The sequence below is a fragment of the Brienomyrus brachyistius genome, chromosome 8 (genome assembly GCF_023856365.1).
Source record: "Brienomyrus brachyistius isolate T26 chromosome 8, BBRACH_0.4, whole genome shotgun sequence".
In the NCBI taxonomy this organism is placed as follows: Eukaryota; Metazoa; Chordata; class Actinopteri; order Osteoglossiformes; family Mormyridae; genus Brienomyrus; species Brienomyrus brachyistius.
This window is the reverse complement of record NC_064540.1, coordinates 12,703,720-12,728,617: the sequence shown is the minus strand read 5'-3', so window position 1 is coordinate 12,728,617 and position 24,898 is coordinate 12,703,720. Positions and strand designations below refer to the sequence as shown.

The 24,898-nt window shown below is 36.8% G+C and overlaps 2 protein-coding genes and 1 long non-coding RNA gene across 8 annotated transcripts in view; 2 read left to right on the top strand and 1 right to left on the bottom strand.

Moving 5' to 3' along the window:
• usp48 (ubiquitin specific peptidase 48) overlaps positions 1 to 19,869 on the top strand; it is a 29,706-nt gene extending 9,837 nt beyond the window's left edge. For 3 of the 4 annotated variants that reach the window (XM_049021584.1, XM_049021585.1, XM_049021587.1), the window contains 15 exons: positions 487 to 601; positions 675 to 817; positions 945 to 1,013; positions 1,127 to 1,251; positions 6,034 to 6,156; positions 6,277 to 6,338; positions 6,483 to 6,593; positions 14,294 to 14,424; positions 14,521 to 14,624; positions 14,698 to 14,802; positions 16,525 to 16,695; positions 17,258 to 17,383; positions 17,629 to 17,677; positions 19,427 to 19,453; positions 19,670 to 19,869. In XM_049021584.1, coding sequence (XP_048877541.1) covers positions 487 to 601; positions 675 to 817; positions 945 to 1,013; positions 1,127 to 1,251; positions 6,034 to 6,156; positions 6,277 to 6,338; positions 6,483 to 6,593; positions 14,294 to 14,424; positions 14,521 to 14,624; positions 14,698 to 14,802; positions 16,525 to 16,695; positions 17,258 to 17,383; positions 17,629 to 17,677; positions 19,427 to 19,453; positions 19,670 to 19,692 — 1,484 coding nt within the window. In that variant the 3' untranslated portion in view covers positions 19,693 to 19,869. The other variant, XM_049021586.1, reaches the window with a different exon arrangement.
• LOC125747017 (uncharacterized) lies at positions 6,612 to 13,733 on the top strand. The gene is made up of 2 exons (XR_007399134.1): positions 6,612 to 10,023; positions 10,155 to 13,733. It is a non-coding gene; the product is annotated as an uncharacterized LOC125747017 (long non-coding RNA).
• Positions 8,852 to 24,898, bottom strand: part of pusl1 (pseudouridine synthase like 1) — a 28,357-nt gene continuing 12,310 nt past the window's right edge. The window contains exons 8-9 of one of the 3 annotated variants that reach the window (XR_007399129.1): positions 24,493 to 24,621; positions 8,852 to 11,326 (exon numbers count right to left, since the gene is read on the bottom strand). Coding sequence is in view for 1 of the 3 variants with exons in the window: in XM_049021654.1 (XP_048877611.1) it covers positions 24,587 to 24,621 (35 nt within the window). In the remaining 2 variants the exon portion in view is untranslated. Of the gene's footprint in view, positions 11,327 to 13,942; positions 13,962 to 22,613; positions 24,622 to 24,898 lie in introns of those variants that run through there. The other 2 variants (XR_007399130.1, XM_049021654.1) reach the window with 2 other exon arrangements.

Here is a 24,898-nt window from a genome sequence, read left to right as displayed (position 1 = left end):
TATTCATGCAAATAAGTGCGTAATGTTGCTAATTTGTAATTTTCAATATGAAACTTGGTAAACTGACTACCTTCCTTCCTAAAGTTGTCCACAAAGTTCAAGTGGGTAATTTCTCTCTTTGGAAGCACGATCGAGGCTGTCAGATGGCCATGTCCAGCCATTCTTAGAGTGTCGACTGTCAACTCCCTCAATGCAAATGTCGCTTATCTTTCTCAGCAGGAGCACTGTCAGGTTTCTGGCAGTAAGCAATAAACACGAAACTGACTAGGTCACCAGAATGTCCTGAATAGAGCTAATGACTGTATGCATAAAAACTAAATTTAAAAATATGGGATACTGAGTATGTGAGTTTTCTTATGTGACCTTCCTTTATCATGGTTTTCAATAGTGGTCATTGCAACTGTGTAGTAGTTCATTAAGGAACAAGCCCTAAGTCATGTAATATGCAAGATAGTCTTACACCTGTTTTGTACCCACTGTGTCTAGGGTCTTCCCTTTGTAAGGAATGTGTAGTACAAAGATGCAGAGTGCTACGGCTCAAGAATCAGTTAAACAAAGATTACAAAGAAGTTTCCAGCCTTATGAAAATACCAGTAAAAAGGTCAGTGTTTTGGTAAATAAATAACAATATTCTGCACTGTCATTTATAGCTTCACCCTGTGTTTGTTTTGTAGTAATGAAGGTTTTTGGGTCGGAAAAACCTCTTTGAGATGCTGGAGACAACTGGCACTAGAACAATTAGAAGAGTGTGAAAAAGAAATGCAGCAGCCTAATGGAAAAACAAATGGGGAAGGACCAGAAATTTCTGCGCTCCAAGGTAGCACATTCAGATTGTAGCATTTTTCATATGCCGAATTATCTGGAATATGTGCACAAGTGCATTGCTGTATTTGCTATCCGTTGCATTCTTCATGCATAACAATACAGAAGTATTAATGTTACAGACACTGACAGCAAAGATCAAGAAAATGAAGAGATGAAAACCTTTAATGAAGATATTCTCTGTCTTCATGGTATGTACTATGTATCCCTGTTATTTACTTACAAATTGAAGGAGGGATTTATACATTTTACTATAAAAGATGTCTTGCATTTTATTAAAAACTTTATATATTCTGTTATCTAGGGGGCATGTCCATATCAGTGGGTGAGAAGAAACTAATCTCTCATGATGTGTGGAGCAGGCTTAAAGTGTACTTCCCCAGTGCTCCGGAGTTTGCCTACAATCAAGATTCCTGTCAGCAGTGCATAGTAAGATGCGCGTTCATTTAAAGAGCTCAGTTTCAATATTATAAAGCACTTAGAAGGTTATTTATGAACCACACCACCAAAGCTAAACATTACATTTCTTGATGATTACAATTTTATATAGATAACACAATTTTTGTCAATGTATGCTTTTCTTAAAGGAATAGCAGGGAACTGAGTTGTCTACTTATTTAAAAAAATAAAAATCAAAACATCTTTTTAGGCTTTTGTATTACTGGTTTCTATCAACGGGGGAACCATTAACTTGGACATTTCTCCAGAATGACCTGTCTTTTATCTTGGTGTTCATACATATTTTATGGGATTTTAAATTGTGTTATTTGTATGAACTGCATCTTCAAGGTGTACCACAAGGTGGTACATATACAAATTAAACTGTTGTATGCCCCATGTGATCTAGAAATGAAAAACCTTCTTTTTGGGGGCAATATATTGGTGAACAGGTTAGGGATCTGTGACTGTGTCCAGAAAGTTGTGGTGTTGAATATTGCAGCCAGTAGAGTAGTACTTAATAGTTTGACTTTGTTTCATTGGCTTTATGGAAAGGTCCATTTAATCCAATCATTTTAGTGCTGCCATTTATGACTTAAAAAAAAAATCTATCGACTATTTTTACCGATTAGTCATTTAATCTAAACAATTAATTTTCCTCCAGAAAATCAAATTGACCATTTCATTTAAGTTCATTTTATTTTGACAACAGCAAACTGCATGTCATTGAAGAGCTTTAGATAGTTTTTTTTTTTTGGCATTATACGGACATTTTGGTCACCCACAATAAGCAGATTAGTAGTATTCATGAGAGGCTATTGTGATGCCCCAAAGTTATTAACCTGTATAAATTAGGCATATCCATGTGTTTATTAAAAGCATGCCACATGCGACTGTTTTGTTATACCATGGAAGCAATTAGCACCAAAGTCGCAGTGAAGAAAAGGACAGCTCACCAATTACGCGTTTCAAAAAGATTTTTAAAATGTAGTTAAACAAGGTAAAAAGATGTTAATTGGTGGTGTGTTGGTACTTTTTGCTCTTTAATGTTCAACGTGCATCCATTTTCCAAACCGCTTATACTACTGGGTCGCGGGGGGTCCGGAGCCTATCCCGGAAGCAATGGGCACGAGGCAGGGAACAACCCAGGATGGGGGGTCAGCCCATCGCAGGCCACACTCACACACCATTCACTCACACATGCACACCTATGGGCAATTTTGCAACTCCAATTAGTCTCAGCATGTTTTTGGATTGTGGGGGGAAACCGGAGTACCCGGAGGAAACCCCACGACGACTCCACACACATGTAACCCAGGCGGAGACTCGAACCCGGGTCCCAGAGGTGTGAGCCAACAGTGCCAACCACTGCACTACCATGCCATGTTCAACATTATTTTGTTTATTTAAATTAGTTTCTGTTTTTATTTGTTTATGATAACACTGGTCCTAAGAAGGCCAACACACATGAAAACACACACTGACACTGTCAATCCATGTTTCTATTTTAGCCTAAACATTTTCTTAAGTTATTTGATGGAAATTCTAAAGTAGCAGGCAGACTTCATGGCTTTAATAATGAGTGTACTTAGCGGCTATAAGGACAAAAGATATTTAAAGCTTGTTATTCTAATAGTAATTTAATGAACCTGAAAAGACAGGGATGCACATAACTGGTATGCAATTATGCATTCACCTTTAAAAGGGATACGTGTGGCAATTGATTGTTGTCATATATGCATATGCATTTGTTCTGATATGACAAATTTATTGTGCATCTTAACATTTATATCCTAATTTGTACTTGATTTGATTGATAAGCATTTGTGCTGCTACAGCAATACATTGGTGCATGTATCACTTTTAAAGGTGGATGCATACTTGGATTCCAGTTATGTGCATCTTTTTGAATAGATAATACTCAGGGTGGTTTTGCCTATATTGGTGTTCCATCATTCACTATAGTGCCTATGCATTTTGCTTCAGGTGCTCATGCACAGCACTAGTGCTGCAGCTGTATGCCATCGAAACTTTGCACAAAACCACCTTTTTTATTTTGTGATTTTTTTTTATGTGAATTTGAACTACTTATGTAATTACTTGGTAATATTGAAGGAAAACATTTTCTGAGTATTTGAAGCATTTTAGAATCAAAAAGGTAATTTCAGTAAAATAATTTAAAAAGATGTATCAATTTCAAATATTGATGTCGACACATTTTTATCATTGACTACATCCACTAATTGCAGCAGCCCTGAATCATTTACATTACACCTACATATTTGTGTCAACCCTAATCAGCACATCAGTCAGTATTTCAGTTTTGCTTCTTTGCAGCCTTCTAAGTATCCTGTTGTGAAGTACTTGGAAGTATGATTGAATGTAAAAATGTACTTTGATAAAAGCAAACCTGAAAGAAGAAAAAACTACACAAAACCTTCTCTGCACTAGAAAACTGTACAGTAAAAGCAGAGCTAGGCAAATTCTGGGTTCTAAAAATAATTTTTTATTCAAATATTTTCTTAGAGGAATTAATATTTCCAGTAAGTAATTTATTTAATCAGTAATGGCAAACCTGGAAGGTGGTACATATACAAATTAAGCTGTTGTATGCCCCATGCGATCTAGAAATGGAAAACCTTCTTTTTGGGGGCAATATATTGGTGAACAGGTTAGGGATCTGTGACTGTGTCCAGAAGGTTGTGGTGTTGAATATTACAGCCAGTAGAATAGTCATTTCTTTAACTACACTGTTCCAGAGTCACTGAATGTTGGCTGACCTTGTATACTCACCCCAAGCTTTGTGCTCTACTATTATTATCTGTTATTGTTCACAGTCGTTATCAGCAAGTCGGAGTCAAGTCCAAGTCAAAAAATAATGAGTTGCAAGATGAGTCAGTAGTCAATTTTATAATTATTTTTATTTTGAGCACCTGACAGTTGTTTTGTGCCTTTCATTCTTGAACACTCTCCATACTCTCTCCATGACATGGTTCTTGTGTAACTGGCAGAAGGTTAGTGGTGTTTGAGTCTGTTTTGGGCAACGATGTGCGGCATAATTTACTACGTGCAGTTTTCTGCTCCATGTCAGACGTTTTGTAACCAAACCATATCTTTGTTATAAATGTAGCCCCACGTTTAGGAACGAACTCCTCAATTTGTCTTGGTTGGTCCTTCTTCTTCTCGGAGCTGCCCTGTTCTGTCTTAATTTCACTCGCCATGCCGGTATTCATGGTTCTGTAGGGATGGGACATGTCAAGCTTTTGAAGCACAGGCAATTAACGCTCTCGCACGTTTGGCCGGCATAAATGGTGCAAATCCGGCAGCAACACATGCGCACATGCTGTAGATGAATCTGATCTGGAAAGAATGGATGAGGTGGCAACAACCATAATCCAAATAATGAAAAAATATTGCCGTAAACGGTATATTTTTCTACACTACGAAATAAACGATAGTGTAACATCAGCATTTTTTTCCCCGTCTGATATAGTCAAATTGCACAGGCATACACGCGGCAGTTTCTTGTCGTAGCAGGGCAGATGTGTATGTGATTTCTTGTCATAAGTGCAATACGCAGAAAAAAGCTTGTATTCCACTAATGTGCATAAAATGTAGCTTATATTCCTCGAAAGAAGTACAAACTGGCCACAGAAAGGTTAAAATTACTGTAATTTCTTGTCACGACAGTGCAAATGCAGCTAAAATAAACATGCATTGTCTGCTATGACAGGATATTGCCACATGTATTTGCTTTATACAGGTAACGCATACTTGCATTCCAGTTATGTGTACCCCTTTATATATATATCAATCAGCCATAACATTAAAACCATTGACAGGTGAAATGAATCGCATTCATTTTGTTACAATGGCATCTGTGAAGTATCATTTTATATTAGGGAAGTGAATAGTAAGTTCTTGATGTTGATGTGTTGAAAGCAGGAAAAATGGGCCAGCACAAAGATCTGGGTGACTTTGACATTCCCGACAGGTTCTGGAACATAACCACATAAATGTCCGTGGTCTTACTGTACTGAAAAAGTTAATGTCTATGATAGAAAAGTGCCACATGGTGCTTCGCAGCTTACTGTGTAGCCACAGACCAGTCAGAGTACTTTTGCTGACCGTATCCACTGGTGAAAGTGCATACAATGGGCATGTGAGCATCAAAGCTGGACAATGGAATAATGGAAGAAGGTGGCCTGGTCTGGTAAGTCACGTTTTCTGATGCACCATGTGGAAGGTTTGGGTGCATGTGCACCGTTTTCCAAGGGAAGAGATGGCACCAGGATGCACTATGGAAAGAAGCAAATGCAGTGTGATGTTCTGGGTTGTGTTCTGCTGGGAGCCTTTGGGTTCTGGCATTCAAATGAATCTTTGTTTGACAGCACACCTTCAGAGGTCTTGTGGAATCCATGCCTTGAAGGGCATGAGCTGTTTTGGCAGCGCTAGGTGGACAATATTAGGCTGGTGGTTTTAATATTATGGCTGATTGCCATGTGTAATGGAAAGCAAAATGGGTTATTCACACATTTCCCAGTTTCCCTATGTTGCTACCTTCATGTTTGAACATTTATAGGTTTTTGTTTTGGATTTGCACCAAAACATTTTTCCCTATATAAAGGATTGGTATTTAATATGGGACTGTATTATTCGTGAGAAATCTATTGTTGTATCAATATGCTCATCAGCTCAGGCCTTTGGAGAACATTTAATATGCTTGATATTCTGCTTTAAAATTTCTTTATTCATTCATTCACATTTTATCAGATGTTAGAAAGGGAAGGAAAGGAAAATGAAGAACTGAACAGGATGATGGCCATTGAGCAGAAAACCAACCTCCTTAATCTCTTTCAAGATAGGAATCGTCCGACGCTACATAAATGGCCACAGGTATCATTCAAGGGTTTATAAAAATTAAGCGTTACTGGCTACAGAAATGTCAGTTTTCATTAGGAACTGCAAATTTGTTTTGGAAAGATTTCTCATCCCCCCTCTTTTTTTTCATTATAGGAAACAGATGTTCTGTACATTGTTTCCTTGTTTTTTGTGGATGAATGGAAGAAATTTATCAGGTGAAACCTTAATAAATTGTTGAAAATAAGTGTTTTGTATTTTAAACATAAAAATCCTTGTAAACTATGAATTTGAAGAAAATTCTGTTCAAATGTGAAATTCTTACTAATCCTGTCTCATCTCTTTTTTTTTTTTTATTCTAGGAAACCTACAAAGAGTAGCCCTGTCTCTAGCATTGGTAACAATGTTCTGCTCTGTCCACATGGAGGCTTCATGTTCACATACGAATCTCTGGTCAAAGGTGATGCTCAGCAGTAAGTGCAGCTGTTCTTTTGACTTATGCTTGTTTTAAATGTACTGCAGTAATATGCCATAATCATTTTCCCTTTACGTGTAGGTCAAATTCACAGTGTTTTAAATATTTTGAATGTTGGTGGTTGCTGTCAGTGATTATCCATATTACTGGAACATTATGCAGGTGATGGACACAATTGAATTTACTATAGCAATACAAGCGCCTTTTTCCAGGAATGACCACCTGAACCCTTGCTGTAAAACTTAAAATGAGAAACTGAAGGTCATTACCTAAGACTCACTATTATGTATTTTATTTTACGTATAATGTTGTATTCTCCTGTATATATTAGTACCCTTTGTGAACAAGTAATTCATTTCCTAGACAATAAGATCATAACCAGGAAGAGGACTGAAATATAAATGAAAATTGTTTAAAGGTAATTGTCCGACAGGCATTGCACATTTTTAAACACTTAGCTGCGGAAGCAAAGAACCACCTGCCGCACCAGAGGTGTGTGTCTAACCCTCTGAGGTCGACGGCATCGTCAGCAATGCCTGGTATCTTTCTCGTGTATTTCAGTTTATAACTCACTGAAATCTTATTGTAGAATCAAGAAAAAATGCTGATTAAATCCGTAATCTGTCGTCTTTTCAAAACGTCCGTTGTTGGAAGTATTAACGTGTTTAAAATTAAGTTAAATAGTCAAATAAGTAAACCATGTCACCTTACTTTGGTTTACCTGTATCTGAGGCGAGTATATGACTACAAAACAATTGTTTTATTTTAATTTGCATTTCACATAATATATATTGGAAAATGGCTTAATAATTTGGAATGAATTTGCTGGAAATAAGATTTTACTTAAAATAATGACTTTTGCAGTAAATCATATGTATAATTTACATTAAATGGTACAAGGGAGGTGCATTTCCCAAAAGCCTATTTGCTAATTCCATTAGCACTTTCATTGTAGCCTGTGAAGGGGCCGCACACACATATCAACCTCACTGCTATCGCATATAATGGAGAGAAATGCGTTCTGATGCTGGACTGTAAGGTACACACATGATGCCTACTTACAGAGAACATGGAAACACACCAGTAACTGGCACAGATCAAGCTACCCACAGTACTTGCATGAACCAAAGTATTTACAAAAACTAAATGCAAACAGGGCTATGTACATGGCTCACGAGCATGTTGGATATGCTAATAGGCTTTGCTGTACAGAGCCGTTTTGCCAGCGCTACACTATTATGCACCCAAAAACCTTGGAAATGCAAAACGTGTGATGTGTACCTTTGTACAGTACAGTATATACCAGATGGGAACTATTTATTGTTCTAATGTTTATTCATTGTTTTGTGTTATCCGAGTAGTATAATGTGATTTGCACTTTTTATTCATCAACATTTAATACATTCATGTTATACACTGTAAAAAGCCTATTAATGTCTCTTCTTAATATCCACACTGATTTTTCAAAGTGTTGGGTGTAGGGGGGCAGTGACAATGACATTCCAGACTGATGGACCATTTACAGTATGCAAGCTATTAGAGATGTGATGACATCTGTCTCATCAGTATGCATTATGTAGGCCACTGACAAAAAAAATATAACTTCAAAGTTCTAATGCTTATTAATCAAACCACATGAAATTTCTGAAGCTCTCATTCACCTATGTGTAGCTAACCCCTATGTCTATTAACTTCGAAGCTCAAAGTCTTAGCTAGAAATGTTTGCAATTAGATTTTTTTTCTTTTTTAACAATTTCTCGGCATCTCTGAAAATAGTTTTTTGAAAAGTGCATGTTTAACCCTCTGGAGTCGAAGATGATGCCGTGTATCTTTCTCGTGTATTTCAATTCATAACTCGCTGAAATCGTATTGTAGAAACATGAAAAAAACACTGACTAAATCCGTAACCTGTCTTCTTTTCAAAACGTCAGTCGTTGGAAGTATTAAAGTTTTTAAAATTAGGTGAAATCGGCTAAAAAGTACATCATTTCACCTTTCTTTGTTTTACTTGCATCGGGGGCGTGTAACGCCGCCCTCACCTGAAGATTGCTATTCGCATTTTAAATAGCCGCATTTCCACATATTCAAATCGCATTCGCATGGCAATTTAATGAACAACGCAACGGTGAAACACGATCCAGATACATCCCCATCAGCACCATAAAATTGGTGGGAGGTGTGACCAGGTGTGAATGGCTCATGCATACACATGAAAGTTGCTATATATTCAATGAAAAGGGTCAGAAAATAGTGACATGAGTTTTTCTTATTTATTTATCCAACTGAATGTTGCAACTACACCATTTAGTTATCTTCATGTAGCCAAGACTTTGGTGATCAGATATCTGGGATCAAAACAAACTTCCACCATTGCTTACTATGTACTTTTATAATGTTTCTGCAAGTGTTCCAAACTACATTTTGCAAGGTCTATACTTTCACGTCAAATTGCAAACTTCACATGAATTTGACATATTTACAAAGTACACTAAGATTGAGATGAATTTAATGCCAAAACAAATATATAAGAAATAATTTATTTGCCATGAATTAAGTCTATGATATTAAATTTGTGTGACCGTGCCCCATTCAGTGAAAGTGACTCCGTAGACCCAATAAGGTTAAAGAAGAATTAGCAACAGGATAAAATTTTATTTTAGACACTGCTCACTGGTGGGTTGTGCTATTTTTAGAATAGGTCCTCGGGCTACTCATGTGGTCCTTGGGGGCACTTTGGTGCCCATAGGCACCATGTTGGTGACCCCTGCTGTATAACATAAAATTAGTCAGTATCTCACGTGTACCTAAATTTCTGTAGCAGCAGCACAATCAGTTAGTTTTGATTCTTGTCACATGGCATACACATGGTGAAATATATCCGCTTGTCTTCAGACTTCTCTTGAGTTTTATTAAAGGTCTTGTGCGACGTAAGTACAATGGTACGTTGCACAATAGGACGTAAGTTGATGACTGACTGTACTTGCCTTTATGGATGAATGTACTTCCCTTTACAATTCTATAAACAAGCAAATATGCCCAATCAGTGGAGAGAGGCAGTTCCCAGGTTACGAACGAGATCCATTTCTAAGTCTATCTTTAGGGTGAATTTGCAGTTAAGTCTGAACCTGCTACGTACAGTATGGTTCATACATATAGTGTCAGTTAGTCAAATGTTTGTTTTTAGGATATAGTATATACTTTACTTTTTTATGCATGTAAAACACTTAAATGCTTCCAGATACACTAAAACAGCTTACACATAATATAATAATGTTAACATAACATGATAATACAGTAAAAACAAGTCACTACATATGGAATTGTACTGAAAAGAGAGCGAGAACCTCTATATGTGTATTTGTGTAGGTATACGGTTCTTAAGCCAGAAAGAGGGATGCTCAGAAGGTTATGGCAAGGAAGGGATTGAGGTAGGCAGTCCTTTCTCCACCAGACAGACAGATAGACAGACAGACAAGCTCAAGACTACCATTGTTGGGCTGGAGCTGCAGAGAACTACTGATTGTCTGATATGTTGGTTGTGCCTGTCCCCAAACTGCAGATTTGAACTCAGGGTTAATCCCTCAGGACCTCCCAAAGATAACTCACATGGCAGTGGGACAGTGGTTGTGGAGCACCTTTAGGGACCATTGCAGATCCAAGATCCCCCACTAAGTCTGAGGTCGCAAAACCCCAGTTACCCTGGGCTGCTCTGAAGAGGCATTGTAGGGTTCTTGGTGATGGAGAGGCTACGTACTGACAACAGAAGACTTGTATATTGCTCTCTGGACCCCAGCTGGGGTAGTCAGCAGCAGAAGTTAGGGAGCACTATGGCATGCATCCCTACATGCAATTGCTCACAATAACATGATGACGACATAGCCAGCCAGCCCATAGTTGGCAAAAATCAAGCTTAACCAGCTGGTGGAACACATCTTAAGTGCCCTCCCAGAAACGCAGTTTCCATTATTCTCTAAAAGAAAGAGCTCTTCCATAGTATACTAGTGTCCAAAATTGTTGGAACACTTCCAATTTTTAGAGATTGCAGAATTTTTTTCCAGTTACATCAGTTAGCATACATTGGACAATTAAGTATTTGTAAAAATTCCAAAATTGTTTATAAACACTGCTGCCGATAGTTGTGTAGCAATTTTTAAAACATAATGCCAAAAAATGCTAGGTGTTTATCCAATACCTTCCAAAAATCCTTGGTCTGTCCTGGAATGATTGAACCCATACTGAGATGCTTTCCACAACTAATTTCATTTCTATGGAACATGCAGTGGCTAAAAAAACACCTTTGCTGGACAGGGCAAAATATCTGCATTTCTGACCACCACCTACTCCATCTAGTCCTGTACAGGCAACTCAGTAATGCAAAACGGGTTGCTGACAAAGAAAGAGGCACTGTAAGGACTGTATGAAAAGACCTGAAAAGTTGCAACAAAGATCACTCTCAACCTCTGGAACTGCCTTGCAAGTTACCTGTGCCAGGGTGACTGAACAAATTCAATACAACATCCCACTGCAGAGAAGCAAAAGACATATCCAATGACACCAGAAGGTAGCTGGTATTACCCCAATATTTGGACGACTTTGCCCCATCAGTGGGTAAGTGTGCGGCTCATGCATAGGCCGCCACAGTCAATTGCAGTGGCATCAGCATCAGTGGCTCCGAACCCTCTGCAGGTGACAGTGGGTAGGAGGAAGTTGTCATCAGACACAATGGACAGCCTAAAGAGAGAAGTATACAGTACTGTAAAAAATCAGTTATTAACCAGTTTAGATAGAAAAACAAAGAAAAAAAGATCATGATTAAAGGTTAACTACTCTCCTTCTCTTGATGCCTTGTAAGTAGCAGAAGAACCAGTGTATTTAACTCAGAGTATTAATATAATAGGTAGAAATATAAAAATGAATTGGTTAAAAATCGATGTAAATATATGACGATTTAAACCGGCTGATGTGGAAAATTAATTGGTACTTAAGTAAAGTACCGTGATGTACTCCTAAACAGAAAAACCTGGTGTAATATTACATTTGATTTTACTGCGTATGTACTGCGTCACTGCGTATGTACGTCGACGTCGAACGTTTTTGGTTTTGACTGACCACGAGATGGTGAGCAAATTTGAAATTGAAGACACACTCCCCAATCTTAAATCGGCGGTGTGGCAGCATTTTAGCTTTCTGGTAATCCCAAACGAAAGCAGCGAGAAAAGCAGAGATGACAAAAACTGTGTGCAGACATTTTAAAAGGCTGATAACATACACAAATAGCACAACGAACATGCTTCAGCATGTCCACCGGCATCACAGTGAGCTCAATTCACCACCGCCAGAGCGAAGATTATTAAAAGGGCAAACCATGCTAAGAAGCTGCACATGCAAGCCTTAGTTTATTTGGTAAGGCTTTATATTAAGTGCACCTTCATAATGCATTCATAGAACATTCATAAGCAGCATGCAAGTACACTTTAACATCCTAACATCCCTTAATGGTTTTAATATACATTTATAACAAACATTAAATGATTATTCAATTATGTTTGCTGTTATATAATCACTGTTATTGATGTGTATTACAGCTGTTAATGGATGTTAGGATGTAAAGGTATACATGCATGATGTTTATGAATGCTTAATGAATACATTATGAAGGTGTGCTGAAAGTTGTATGAATGCAATATAAAAGCATTATGAAGGTGCAGTTAATGTAAAGTGTTACCGTTAGATTTTTAAAAAATTTGATTTCAGATATTTTTTAAAACAGTACTTCATTCAATTTCAGTTGCACTGTTAAGAGGAGGACACATTTTGCACAGTTTAGAAAGATAAAGGAATATTTTTGAACAAATTTGTCTGCAGCTCATTTTGTTAAAAAAAAAAAAATCATGAATATAGTGAATCATATCGAATCATGAGCTGAGTCTATCGTTACATCCCTAATAATAGGCTTCATGACAATGATTTCAAAAGGTCAAAAATAAGTGCCACCCTAACAAACGCACACACTGGCCTGCCAGTCAGCATAGAATAAGCCCAGATTTTAGCCTAAACATTTTCACAGTCACTTATTTAATGGAGATTCTAATATAGCAGGCAGACAACTTTATGGGTTTAATAATGAGTGTATTTGGCAGCTACAAGGACAAAAGATATTTAAAAGCTCTCCATATTTATGGTAATTTAATAAACATGAATAGACAATGCAGAGGTAGTTTTATTAAAATAATAAAAACACAATGCATCAATTTAAAATATTGACATTATTTCATCATTGACGCCATCGACTAATCTCAGCAGCCCTACTTCACAAGGTATTGATTAGTCGAACAAGGTGTGTTAGTGGTCAAGTGAAGAAAAACATGAGTATACAGGATGGTAACAGATTTGAGGGAAGTGTGTTAAGATGACACAATTTTACAAACACAAATTCACAGTTTTACACTAATATGAACAAAAGGTTTTCTGGGGCAATTTAAGGTTTTCTGGATCTGTTTTTCATTCCGGTGCAGGTATTTCGTCCTTTTGAAAAAGTATTACGTTTAATAAACATAAATCTAATATTAATTGCATTAAATTGTGAATTTGCTTCTAAAAATAAACTTAAATAACTTGATTACTAAATTGATGAATAATACTGATATTTCATATAGAAAAACTGGAGATGATAAAATAAGAAAATCATGCTAAAACAATAGAAAAATCTAAACTGCCCAAAAGGTTCACAAACTATCAAGCAGCACTGTATACATAAAGTAAATGAATATGAAACCTGGGTTGGGGGGTGAGATTACATTGACACACACTGTAAAAGCAAACACTGATGGTTTGCTTCAAATGGGAGCTGCAGAGTGGCTAGTAGGAGTAAATAATACATTATGTGTATATATGTGTGTGAGTGTGTATACACACACACAAAATATAGTGCAATAAAGTCAGTGTGAAGTTCATATCCGTGGGGAGGGGGGCATGGGGAAGAAGCTGTTAGTCTTGTAGAACTGACTTGAGTACTTGGGTACCTTCTGCCAGATGGGAGGGTGGGAGGCATCCTCTGCAGTGCTGGAGGCTCTCATAGTGTCAAAAGAAAAAAAGGTTCTCATAGTGTCAAAAAACATAATAAAAAAATCCAAAGATTTTTATGCATTTATTGTCTATACAATTATCTACTACAGGGCAGAGTGGTGGCTCTGAGGGTAGGGCTCTATGCCAGCAACTGAAAGGTTGCTGGTTCAAATCCCATGAATGCCTGGAGTGATTTTACTCCGTTGGGCCCTTGAGCAAGGCCCTTAACCTGCAGTTGCTCAGTCCTGGGTATGACATTAATCTACATCCAGCCCTGCAAGCCGGTCCTCCACTCCAGCCACTGTAAAAAAAAAAAAAAACTCACCGGTCCATTTGGGCTAGTGTGGTGTATCACCTGCCACCTGGCTGCACTCAGGTTCTCTTTCATGTGGTGGGTGCAGCAATGTACTGTAATCAGTGCATGCTTCTTACCTCTTTACTTCAGGGTTGCTTTGGATAAAGTATGTGTAAACTGTTCCTGTGCTCTTTGTATGCTGTTATATTCATAATTTGTGTTTATTAATATTAGGAAACTTATAAATATTGACAATAATATTCTTTTTGCACATATTCTACACCTTGTCAGCATGTGTTTGCTGTATTACCATCTATATCCTTCTTGATTTTCTACAGTGTAGTTCTGCTCTGGCCAAGTGAATGGGATGTCATAAGCAGGCTGTTCCTCGTGGATCAACCCATTTCAATTTACAGGCTGAGTGAAAACATTCAAAACAACACAAATGTACACTACCGAACTCAACCAGGTACTTTAGCAATGTGAATGTATTTGCACTAATTATTTTTACTTTTTATTTCAATAGTTATTTATATATTTCTTTTTTTAAACCCCTTTTTTCCAGAGTTATGCTTGGATTGCAGAGAGGGACTGATTTTCCAGCAGCAGAGAGACCTGCAGGAATACACCCAAGCCACTGTCTATGTCCGTAAAGTCACTAACAAAAGAGTGAGTTTCCCTGTGCCATTTAGCATTACAGCATGGCCGTTTCTGTAATTTAATGAAGGTTCTTTCACTGCAGATTATGAAGGAGAGTGCACCTGAGCTCAATGTCAGTGGCTCAGAGGCTGAAGATGAGAGGGAAGAACTAAAAGTTGAAGGTGAAAGTGACCCTGATTTTTACCAGGTAATCTCAATCCCATTTGTTTGTTTGTTGCTGATTTTTTTTTTAAACACAGAACAGAAATTGATCGAATATGTAGGTGTGTGTTTATTTTTCTGTGTGTTACACCTTGAAGTGACATAGTTGTATTCCCAGAACTGCATGGAATCGGCCCACTATATCTGTAGGTACAATCGGCATTATCCAATACAATTGGCCCACTATATCTGTACGTTACGCATCCGCAGATTCAACAATCCACGGATCGAAAGTATTCCAGAAAAAAACATCCAGAAAGTTCCAAAAAGCAAAACTTGAATTTTCTGTAGGCCAAGTGCTACGCTGAATCCACACAAATGAAGTGATGTGTAGGTAGAGAGAATGAATTCATATTTTTTCTATTTATATATTTTAAATATTTATTAGGATTTATTAGCATCTGTACTAAACATGTTCAGATTTTTTTCTTGTCATTATTACAATACCCTAAACAATACAGTACAACTATTTATGTAGCGATTTGTTGTAAATTTAGTGATATAAATTATCTTGCCTCACTTTACCTATCATTTAGATCACCCAGCCCTACCTCTTGTGTACTCCAAGCCAAGAAATTTCTCTTCATCTCTTAAAATTGGATGAACTCAAATTCTACTATTTTGTAAATCCAGGACCTCTGTTTTGTACTTGATATGCCACATTTCATCACAATAAAAAATGGTAATGCAAAATATTTTTTGGAAAATTTGTTGAATTAAAATGGAATGACCCAGGTGTAAAGTGCCCTGAAAACTTATTCTTGGATCCTCGAGCTCAGCACTGCTGTAACTTTAATGGGTGCTTATATTATCCACAATTTTTTTTAATAGTGCACTGTCCGCTCAAAATACATATAACGTATGTATAAGTAAAATAATCGTGTTCTGGCCCACCTCTCCAAGCAGGTCAGGACATGGTTAAGTGCATGACGCCTGGGCTCGGTATAAAGCGATCACACTGTGCTCCGGCATGGTACAGATGGGCTAGCATGAGTACACCATAAAGCCAGGTTCGAACTTCTCCACACGCGTGCTAGTGGATGTGTCGGCTCAAATGTTTATGACGTGTTTGACGTCACTGTGTGCCTCCGCAGATGAATGCCTGATGCACTCCAAATTTGTGTCCGTACAGTGGTGTGCATGCAGCTCTGGACACACTGCGCATGATCAGTTTGCTAGCATCCACTTTAAATTCTAACATGGGTGCTTTTTTTATATTTATATTAATATTATAATAAAAAGATAAATACAACATGTTGTGCGCATGTGGAAAGTACGTGACTCGACTGGAGAACTACGAACGTTTCCATGTACGCATATGCAGAGTGGATACGTGAATGTTGCGCTTGTGTGAAGAAGTATGAACCAGCCTTAAGGGTGCTACGGTCTTCCTGTTGTCCACATGTGACGGACAGTGTTTAAAGCTGCGTATACACTATTGTGCCCTATGATTATGTACGATAAAAATTATATACCTCAGATACAGTGGGGATATGATTATATTTTCCATTGGAGTCACGCCACCCCCTTGTTGAATTTGTTTTACAAGTTTGTGGTCTTTCTCATTCTTTAATCAATTAAATAGCTTATTTTGATATTTTTATTCTTTGATATTTCCTCTCAGTTCCAATTAAGAAAAAAAATCAGCAAAATCAACAGATTGGTTGAGAATCACTTGAGAATGAAAGGCTGTCACTTTTTTCTCCAGTCGGGGGACGGTGCCAAGCGACAGAAACTTGGTGACTTTGTTCACAGTTCTCCAGTGATGCCCATCTCTCAGAAATCAGGCATACGGAGGAGCACACGCCACCGCAAACTGCGTGGGGAGAAAGCACTCATTGTTTCAGCCAACCAGACTCTTAAGGAGCTGAAGATACAGGTGGGTTAGCAAAAGTGAGGATTGTTTGAAATTGGATGTGAATGTAAATTGTTACTGGAAGATTTGTGTTTTTTGATCCAAAAGTCTTATCTGTCTTAAATCAGAAACAGAATGATTATTCTATTTAAAGGAAATTTTGTAGCTTGGCATAGATAGAAGTGATTTGACGATTCTGATGCACTGATGCATCGTACCTCCTGGGAGTTTGATTGCAACGAGCTCCAGGAGAATGTGGAGTTCACATATTATCCATGTTTTCATACTGGTTTCCTCCTGCAGTCCAAAAACATGCAGCTTTTGCATTCAGCTCATTGAGTATGAGTTCCAATTGCTAGGTTATTATCTAATATATCCTAGATGTTGACACGTATTGTTTTTGAAAGGTATATAACATTTTTCTCTCTGCATGAGTGTGGTTACTGTGTTTTAGCTCATTGGTGTATATTCATTTGCAAAAACAGAGAGTCATCTGTCATTGTTAGATAATTTTCAGTTATCTGTGAGTTTTTATGGTGAGAATGGTTCTTTGCAATCACATCAAATGCCATTGATGTATTTACAGATTATGCACGCCTTCTCCGTGGCCCCATTTGACCAAAACCTCAGTATAGATGGAAGATGTTTGACAGATGATTCTGCTACTTTAGGCAGCCTTGGAGTCATACCAGAGTGTGTAATCTTTTTAAAGGTATGAGTGGAAAAAGGAAATTACTTGTTCATAATCACATAACATTTATTATATTTTTATAATTCTGATTTTAATAAGTGCAGAATTCTTTTACCACCATTAATGCAAGCTTTGCAGTATTTCGTTGAAGATTCAAATCATTAAAAGCTGAGAAAATATTTTTAACAACATAATGCAGTTTAATTCTAACAAAACTTTCCCCTTTTCTCTAAAAAAAAAAAAAAAAAATGTCTCTGCTTTCCCAGGCTGATGAACCCCTAACAGATTATGCTGCAATGGATGATGTTTACCAGGGTAAGGATTTTTCAGTATGTTACATCCAGATAAGTGAAATGTAAAATTAGTTTTTAGTTGTAATAGTAATAGTCCTGCTTTAATCTCCTTTTCGATTTCGCGGAAATGTGGACATTGTATTGTCGTTAAACTCATCGCTCGTACTGCTACACCCTTATTCGGGTGTTGCTTTTCTACTAAATTTTGACTATACGAGTGAGGCACGCAAACCGAGACCGAGCATGGGAGATAATTACCCACAATCCCGCAGCCAGAGAGAGAGAGAAGAACCATTGGCTCAGTTGTGATTATGTGATGCTAGGCAGACAAAGCGTATACGTAATACTCGTATTGCAAGACCTCGCTCATTTAACAAGTTATTAAAATTTTTTACTCATCTTGCAAAACACCCACAATCCAAGGTTTTACTGTATGTATTTAATAAATGTATTTAATAAATTCGATAAGCATTGAAGTTAAAAAGACATTGGCGGTGTGGCAATAATTTTTGCAGTTTAAAGTCTGACATGTTTTTTGGTAAATGTAGTTTTCATTTTTATTTCAGTACACAAATATTTTTTTTATTTAGGACCATTTTTGTTTCCGTTGTATAACAAAGTCCCAAGTCCAGAGCACACGAACACACAAACCATCACCATCAATCAATGTAGAATAAGCCCATTTTCTAGCCTAAACATTTTCTTAAACACTTATTCAATGGAAATTCTGAGGTAGCAGGCAGGCATACAGTCATTTAATAATGAGTGTATTTAGCAGTTAAAAAGGCAAAAGAAATTAAAAAGCTCTTTATACTAACGGTGATTTAATAAACGTGAATATACAACACTTACAGTGGTTTTGCCTATTCTGGTGGTCTAGAATAGTGCCTGTGTTTTCCCTTCAGGTGCTCATGCATAGTGCTAGTGCTGCTGTGGTATGCCACTGAAACCTTGCACAATGTACAAACCATTTTTTAATGACATTTAGAACTACTCTCATAGTTACATAGTGATACTGAAGGAAAACATTCGTTATAAAGAATTAGAAATCAAAAAGGTACCTAAATTTTTTAAATGATGCGTCAATTTAAAATATTGATATATTTTCAGTGTTAACGTTATTGACTACATTGGCTAATCAAGATTCAAGAAGGTTTATATGCAGATCGGTATCAGCACCCACCCAAACATATTAGATGGATCTGGTATCGGTCATATGTGACCGATCCACATCCGATACAGGGAGCATGAACATCCGATAAGAGCCTCAAAAACGCTTAAAATATGATGTACAAATAAGGTGGAACAGTATGTTATGTATGTTTCCAGTAGACTAAGGATTTTTTTCCCATTTTTATTTACTAGTTTTAAAAAGTAATATATATAATATATATTTACACTTTATGTATAATATTAAAATATTAAAGTAAAAAGGGTTCTTGAAATTTGTGTCTGTATCAGCAGTTGTGTATCGGAATCAGATCGGAACTGAAAAAATGTGGATCGGCCCATCTCTATAACTTCTGGCACAAATGTGACCTAAATGAAGGTTTTAAAATATTGAATTGAACAATATTGTGAATGTGGTTTTAAAAGCAAATTATTATCAATAAGCATTGGTAATTTTCCCTCAGTTTTTTTTTCTCATAATTGGTTATTATACCTCCTAGTAAAATAATATTTATTGGTATGCACTCTCGCTTTTTGAGCTGTTAAACCTGTTTTGATTTAAAATGTGTAAAGTGCTGATTTTCTTTTTTTCGTCTTTTAGTCTGTATGCCCGAAGAAGGATTTAAAGGTAAGGATGTTGATATATCTGGAGTATAACACAGTAGAGTATTCCACAGGATATTTGTCTAGTTCCATCCCCATTTGTTTTCAAATAAAATGCATGTCTTCTCATTTCATACAAACAGTTCCACTTTTTAATAACATAATTAGTTTGCTACGGTTAAATGAAATTAAGGTTCTATGTTGAGATTTTTCATAATTTAATTGTTTATTTTTTTTGTAGGTACTGGGCTTCTTGGACACTAAACGAAATTGCCACTCAGTGGAATTCAGCATTACCTTTTGATTTATTTCACAGTGGCAGCTTTATCATTTTTGTTGAGTTGATTTCCAATGTGTACTTGCTTTCAAAACATCTTCATTATCTAAAACTATAATTGTGCTTCTTATAGCATCAAAATTAATAAAAAGTTATCTATAGGATTTTTTTCCTGTCTCAAAGTGATGTCTGTGGCATTTCAGTTTTACAGGTTCAGTGTAAATGTGGTTTTTACACTTCAACTCTCGCAAGAGCTACAAATATCAAAATACAAAAGGAACTGCATCACATCATTATAAGCCGAATTTCAGTTACTCTCCCAATACTGCAAGTGCTACAAACAATCAACAAAATGAACATGTTGGAACAAAGACAATTAACAACACAAATCTATAGTATAGACCTTAATTTATTAATTAATATTAATCATACCATGGATCACAATAGAAATGTTGTAGCACGAATGTATTTGTTAAAAAGGTCTTTCAGTACTGGGATGTACCTAGGCTGATACTTTTCTATTCAAGGGCAAAGGTTTCAGTCTGTAAGGCATTATATTGGTTGCCATATGATAATATTTGGGTTTTTATTTATAGCTACTGAAATTTAAATTTTGTGCAAATTTCACCAAAGAGGTTCATTGTTTTCTATGATCAGCTGAATTAATGTTAGAGCAATTAATAGTTGGAGCAAGTGAAGTATAAGGAGCAAAGTTGTCAGGCTATGGAGTTCAGCACCCAGGCAGCCCAGTATAAAACCATTTAAAAAACCATTATATAGGCTTTTGAATGCACATTTTCACACATTCGCTTAATTTTATGCTCATGTATTTTTTACTGGCACATTTCACCAATATCATTAAAGTGTGTTTGATACAGGGACAAAAATTCAAAAAATGTGGCACAGACCAGAAATTATTGGTGATTCAGAGGAGTTGGTGAAGTGCGTAATATATATATATATATATATATATATATATTATTATTTTTTTTGGGAAAAAAAAAATTGTATTTTTGGCAGGGCATACAGGAGAGACATCACAGGCAGAAGAGCAAGCAGGCCGGAAAGATGCCACAGGTAGTGTGGCGGGCAGCAGGTTAGGCAGAATATGTTGATATTTTCGGGTCTCCAGTCAGCACACCCGAGGATGTGTAAGGGAAATAAAATGTGCAATTAGCCAAAGTAGGGGAGACTGGAGGCAGTACAAACAGTTAGGTTAGTGCAATATGTAAAGTCTAGCAGATATGGCTATGGCAGCACAAGTTGGAGGGAGAGGCAAGTGGGAACGCAGGCATGAAGAGTCCTTGAAACACATCGAATCAATTCCACAAGGGGGTGTGACGCTAGAGTGACAGCACTACAGTTCATCCAATGCCAATGGCACCAATCCCCATCCAGCTCTGCACCTCACACTATAGGTCTAAATGGGAGTGAGCAGTTAGCTAGAGCTAGAACTAGAGTCCCACAAATGTGTTTTTAGTGTAGACTTGCATACTGAGAGTGAGCCTGAACTTGCAGGAAGACTATTCCACAGCTGCAGAGCTCTATAAGAGAATGCTCTGTAGCCTGCCGTAGCTCTTCTTGCGTTAGGAACTAATAGATATCCTACTCCTTAAGATTGAAGCAAGCGAGGAGGGTTGTAAGAGACCAATAGATAGATATTATTACTATAGATAGATAGTATTACTATTACTATTGTTATTTTTATTATTATTAGACCTGAACTGATTTGACTGGAATTAGGTTGCAGAAGCGAAGCTCCGTGGGCTGGCACGAACCTAATCACGGACTGGCATTTTGTTGTTTTAAAATGCAGCCCTACTTTTAAAATGTCCTTTTAAAACTAATAAATGAGAAAACATTATACATATCGGCACTCATACATATATGTTCAGCTCTATGTCACGTGACAATAAATACTGTCAAAACGTTTTTGAATTGTACTGAATTAATTTGATTTGTCAGTCAGATATTGATTGCATACAATGTTGATACAACTAATAAGCTACTTAAATATATATCACACTAAATAGACATTACGATCTTCCGAACCTTTGCATCAAGAAGTTTTCTCTAACTCAACCTCGTTAAATTTCAGTTGAATGCCCCTGCCTTACATGAACTACATTAGTTCTGATTGTATCTTGCCTCTGGCAAACATTTTCGGCTCATTTTCATTTGTTGATGAGTGTCAATACACATCGTCATAGTCTTAGGTCTCGCAAAATCATTTTTATTTAGTTATCGTCTCGTTTTAGTCTGAAAATAAAGGCCGTTGACGATAACGATGAAAATATTTTAACAAAATTAACACTGAGTTTAACAGATATTTATAATTTAATCATTAGCATAACAATAGAACCCAACACCATGATTTCTAATAATGTTACTAAGTGGTAACATATACAAAGTGAACAGTAGCAGGCCCAGCACTGATCCCTGTGGTACACCATATTTAAATTGAGTGACCTTAGAAGATTTGTTGTTCACGTAGACAAACTAATAACAATTAGTTAAGAGCAAAACCAAGAGAGAGCTGTCCCCTTAATGCCAACAACAGATACTCGCTGGTCCAAGAGAATATCATGGTCCCCAGTGTTGAATGCTGGAGTTAGATCTCGTAACACCAGCAAATATATACCGCCACAGTCAGAAACCATAAGCAAATCATTCATAACTTTGATTAAAGCTGTTTGCTTTGGTTTGGTCTAAAGCTAGACTGATATACAGTAATTCATTAGCATTATTTTTCTGTAAGAAAGAAGACAGCTGAAGAACAACTTTTTCGAGGATCTTTGAAATGAAAGGAAGATTTGAGATAGGTATACAGGTTCCTAAATCACTAGATTCAAGATTTAGTTTCTTTAGAACATATCTAATAATAGCCATTTTATCAGGCTTTGAAACATAACCAAACATAAGACATGCGTTTAACAACTTTAACAGGGTAATGCTTATCTGTGGTGAAATTCTTTCATAGGAATTGTATCTACAAGGCTGGTAGAAGATTTCCATTCATCTTCTTAAAGAACAACCCAGGATAGGTGTCAACTCATTGCAGGGCATGCTTACACACACACAGGCAATTTGACAACTCCAATTAGCCTCAGCATGTTTTTGGACTGTGGGGGGCAGGAACCCTCGACAACATGGGAAGAACATGCAAACTCCACACACGGAACCGTAGCAGGGCTTCAACCCAGATCCTAGAGGGGTGAGGTACCAGTGCTAACCACTACACCACCATGCCGCGCCAAGTAGACGATTTGCAGGAGGAGCGGAAAAGTTCTGATTGTTTTATAGAAAAGAAAGATTCAAGGGTGTCGCTGTCAGTACTAATATGACTAACAGAAAGCTGATAGCTGTATGCAACTACCGACAGGCTCTGGATGGTCTGTCTAATCTTAGTTATTTTACCATTAAAAAATGTAATAAAGTCATGACTACTAAGAAATTGTGGGACTTGTGAGTTTAACATTGAAGAATTTTGTGTTAACCTAGATGGATTCAAACAGGAAATTAGGATTGTTTTGTTCTCATTTATTAGTCTGGAGAGATACACAGACCTAGCAGTCCCTAGTCTGTGTGTATACTTAGAGAGGCTCTCTATCCAGGCTGATCTTAAAACTTCTAGTTTAGTTGAGTGCCATTTGTGCTCTAGCTTGCATGAAGCCTGATTAAGTTAACCCGTATTATCAGAGTACCAGCAGGTAGGTTTGTTATCTAGAGCTACAAGATCTAGAGTGCTGCAAAGCGATTTCTCCATGTTTACAGTTATCAGTTCAAGTTAATTTTTCACGTAACGTTGTAGATAATGAGGCTATGGAATGTTTGATACTGTGCTTTAGAGCTGAGGCAGAGGGGTGCTACATTGTGTTTCAAACATTAACAAGTAATGATCTGAAAGTATAGGATTCTGAGGGATAATAGATATGTGTTTCACCAGGGCACCATGACTAAGAATCAAATATAGGGTATGATTACAGGCATGAGGAGGCCTGACTACATTCTGACATATACCTACAAAGTCAAGAATAGCAGCAAACGTTGTTAAATGATCACTATCATTCTTCATGTGCATATTAAAATCACCAACAACAAATGTTTCAGTAGTGAGCACCAGGTTTGAAAAAAATAAATAAATCTGGAAACTCCTTTAGAAAATTACTATATGGACCAGCCAGTCTAAACACAATAACAATAATTATTGAAGGTGAACGCTTACAAGGAGATGAGCCACAACGAGATGAGTCAGCAAAACGAAGAACTAGAATTTCAAATGTGCTAAAACTATACGCACTTTTCTCATACACTTTTAGGTTGGACTAAAATATTGGAGCAACACCACCACCTTTGCGACTTAGTTGAAAGTTTTGCTTATACAGTGTTGTGCAAAAGTTTGGGTACCCTTGATAATGTTCATGCTTCGTTTTGGCTGTAATTTATTTTGGATACATTTTCAGCTCCTTTTTTCTAGTATCATCCAGTACTACTAAACTGTGCAAAACTTACTAAGGAATACTTTTCATAGCGAAAACACTGCAGAAAGTATTTCATGTGATTTACAGTTAATCTTCAAAAAGCAAACAAAAAAAACTTAAGTACAGTAAAAGCTGAAAACTCCATTAATCAACAAAATGAGCTTGTCATTGTTCAAACAATGATTTCCAATCATTTCATCATTCTTTAGACTTTGTAAAATTAATTTCCTAAGAATTACATTTTTGCTGAATTTAGAAATTCTTGTAGCATTTTCTGTCAAATGCCATTTTCTGGCACATACTCACCTACTGATATACTGTATAAATGTGCTAAAGTAAGGATAACAATAGGGGAAAAGTATATCAAAGCACATTTTAATTCATGTATGCTCTCCTTTCATCACTCCGGAGAATCTTTCAGAACTGAAATTAAATCTGTGAAGAAAAAGACACGTGAAGAAATGTCAGTCAACACATTTAAAGACTAATGATGAAGCTGCAGGTTTCAGGATGCACTGCAGTGAACTGCACTACCAGTGTTGCAGAAGGGCTAAAAAAGTATAACTAAAAAGCATATTTGATACATGCACAGCAATTGCATTTATTCAGAGAGGATACAAATTTGTAATTGTGACTATGGCAATTACAATTGGCCTTCCATATCCACGGATCAAAAATATACCGAATCTATGCAAATGAACTGATATGTAGC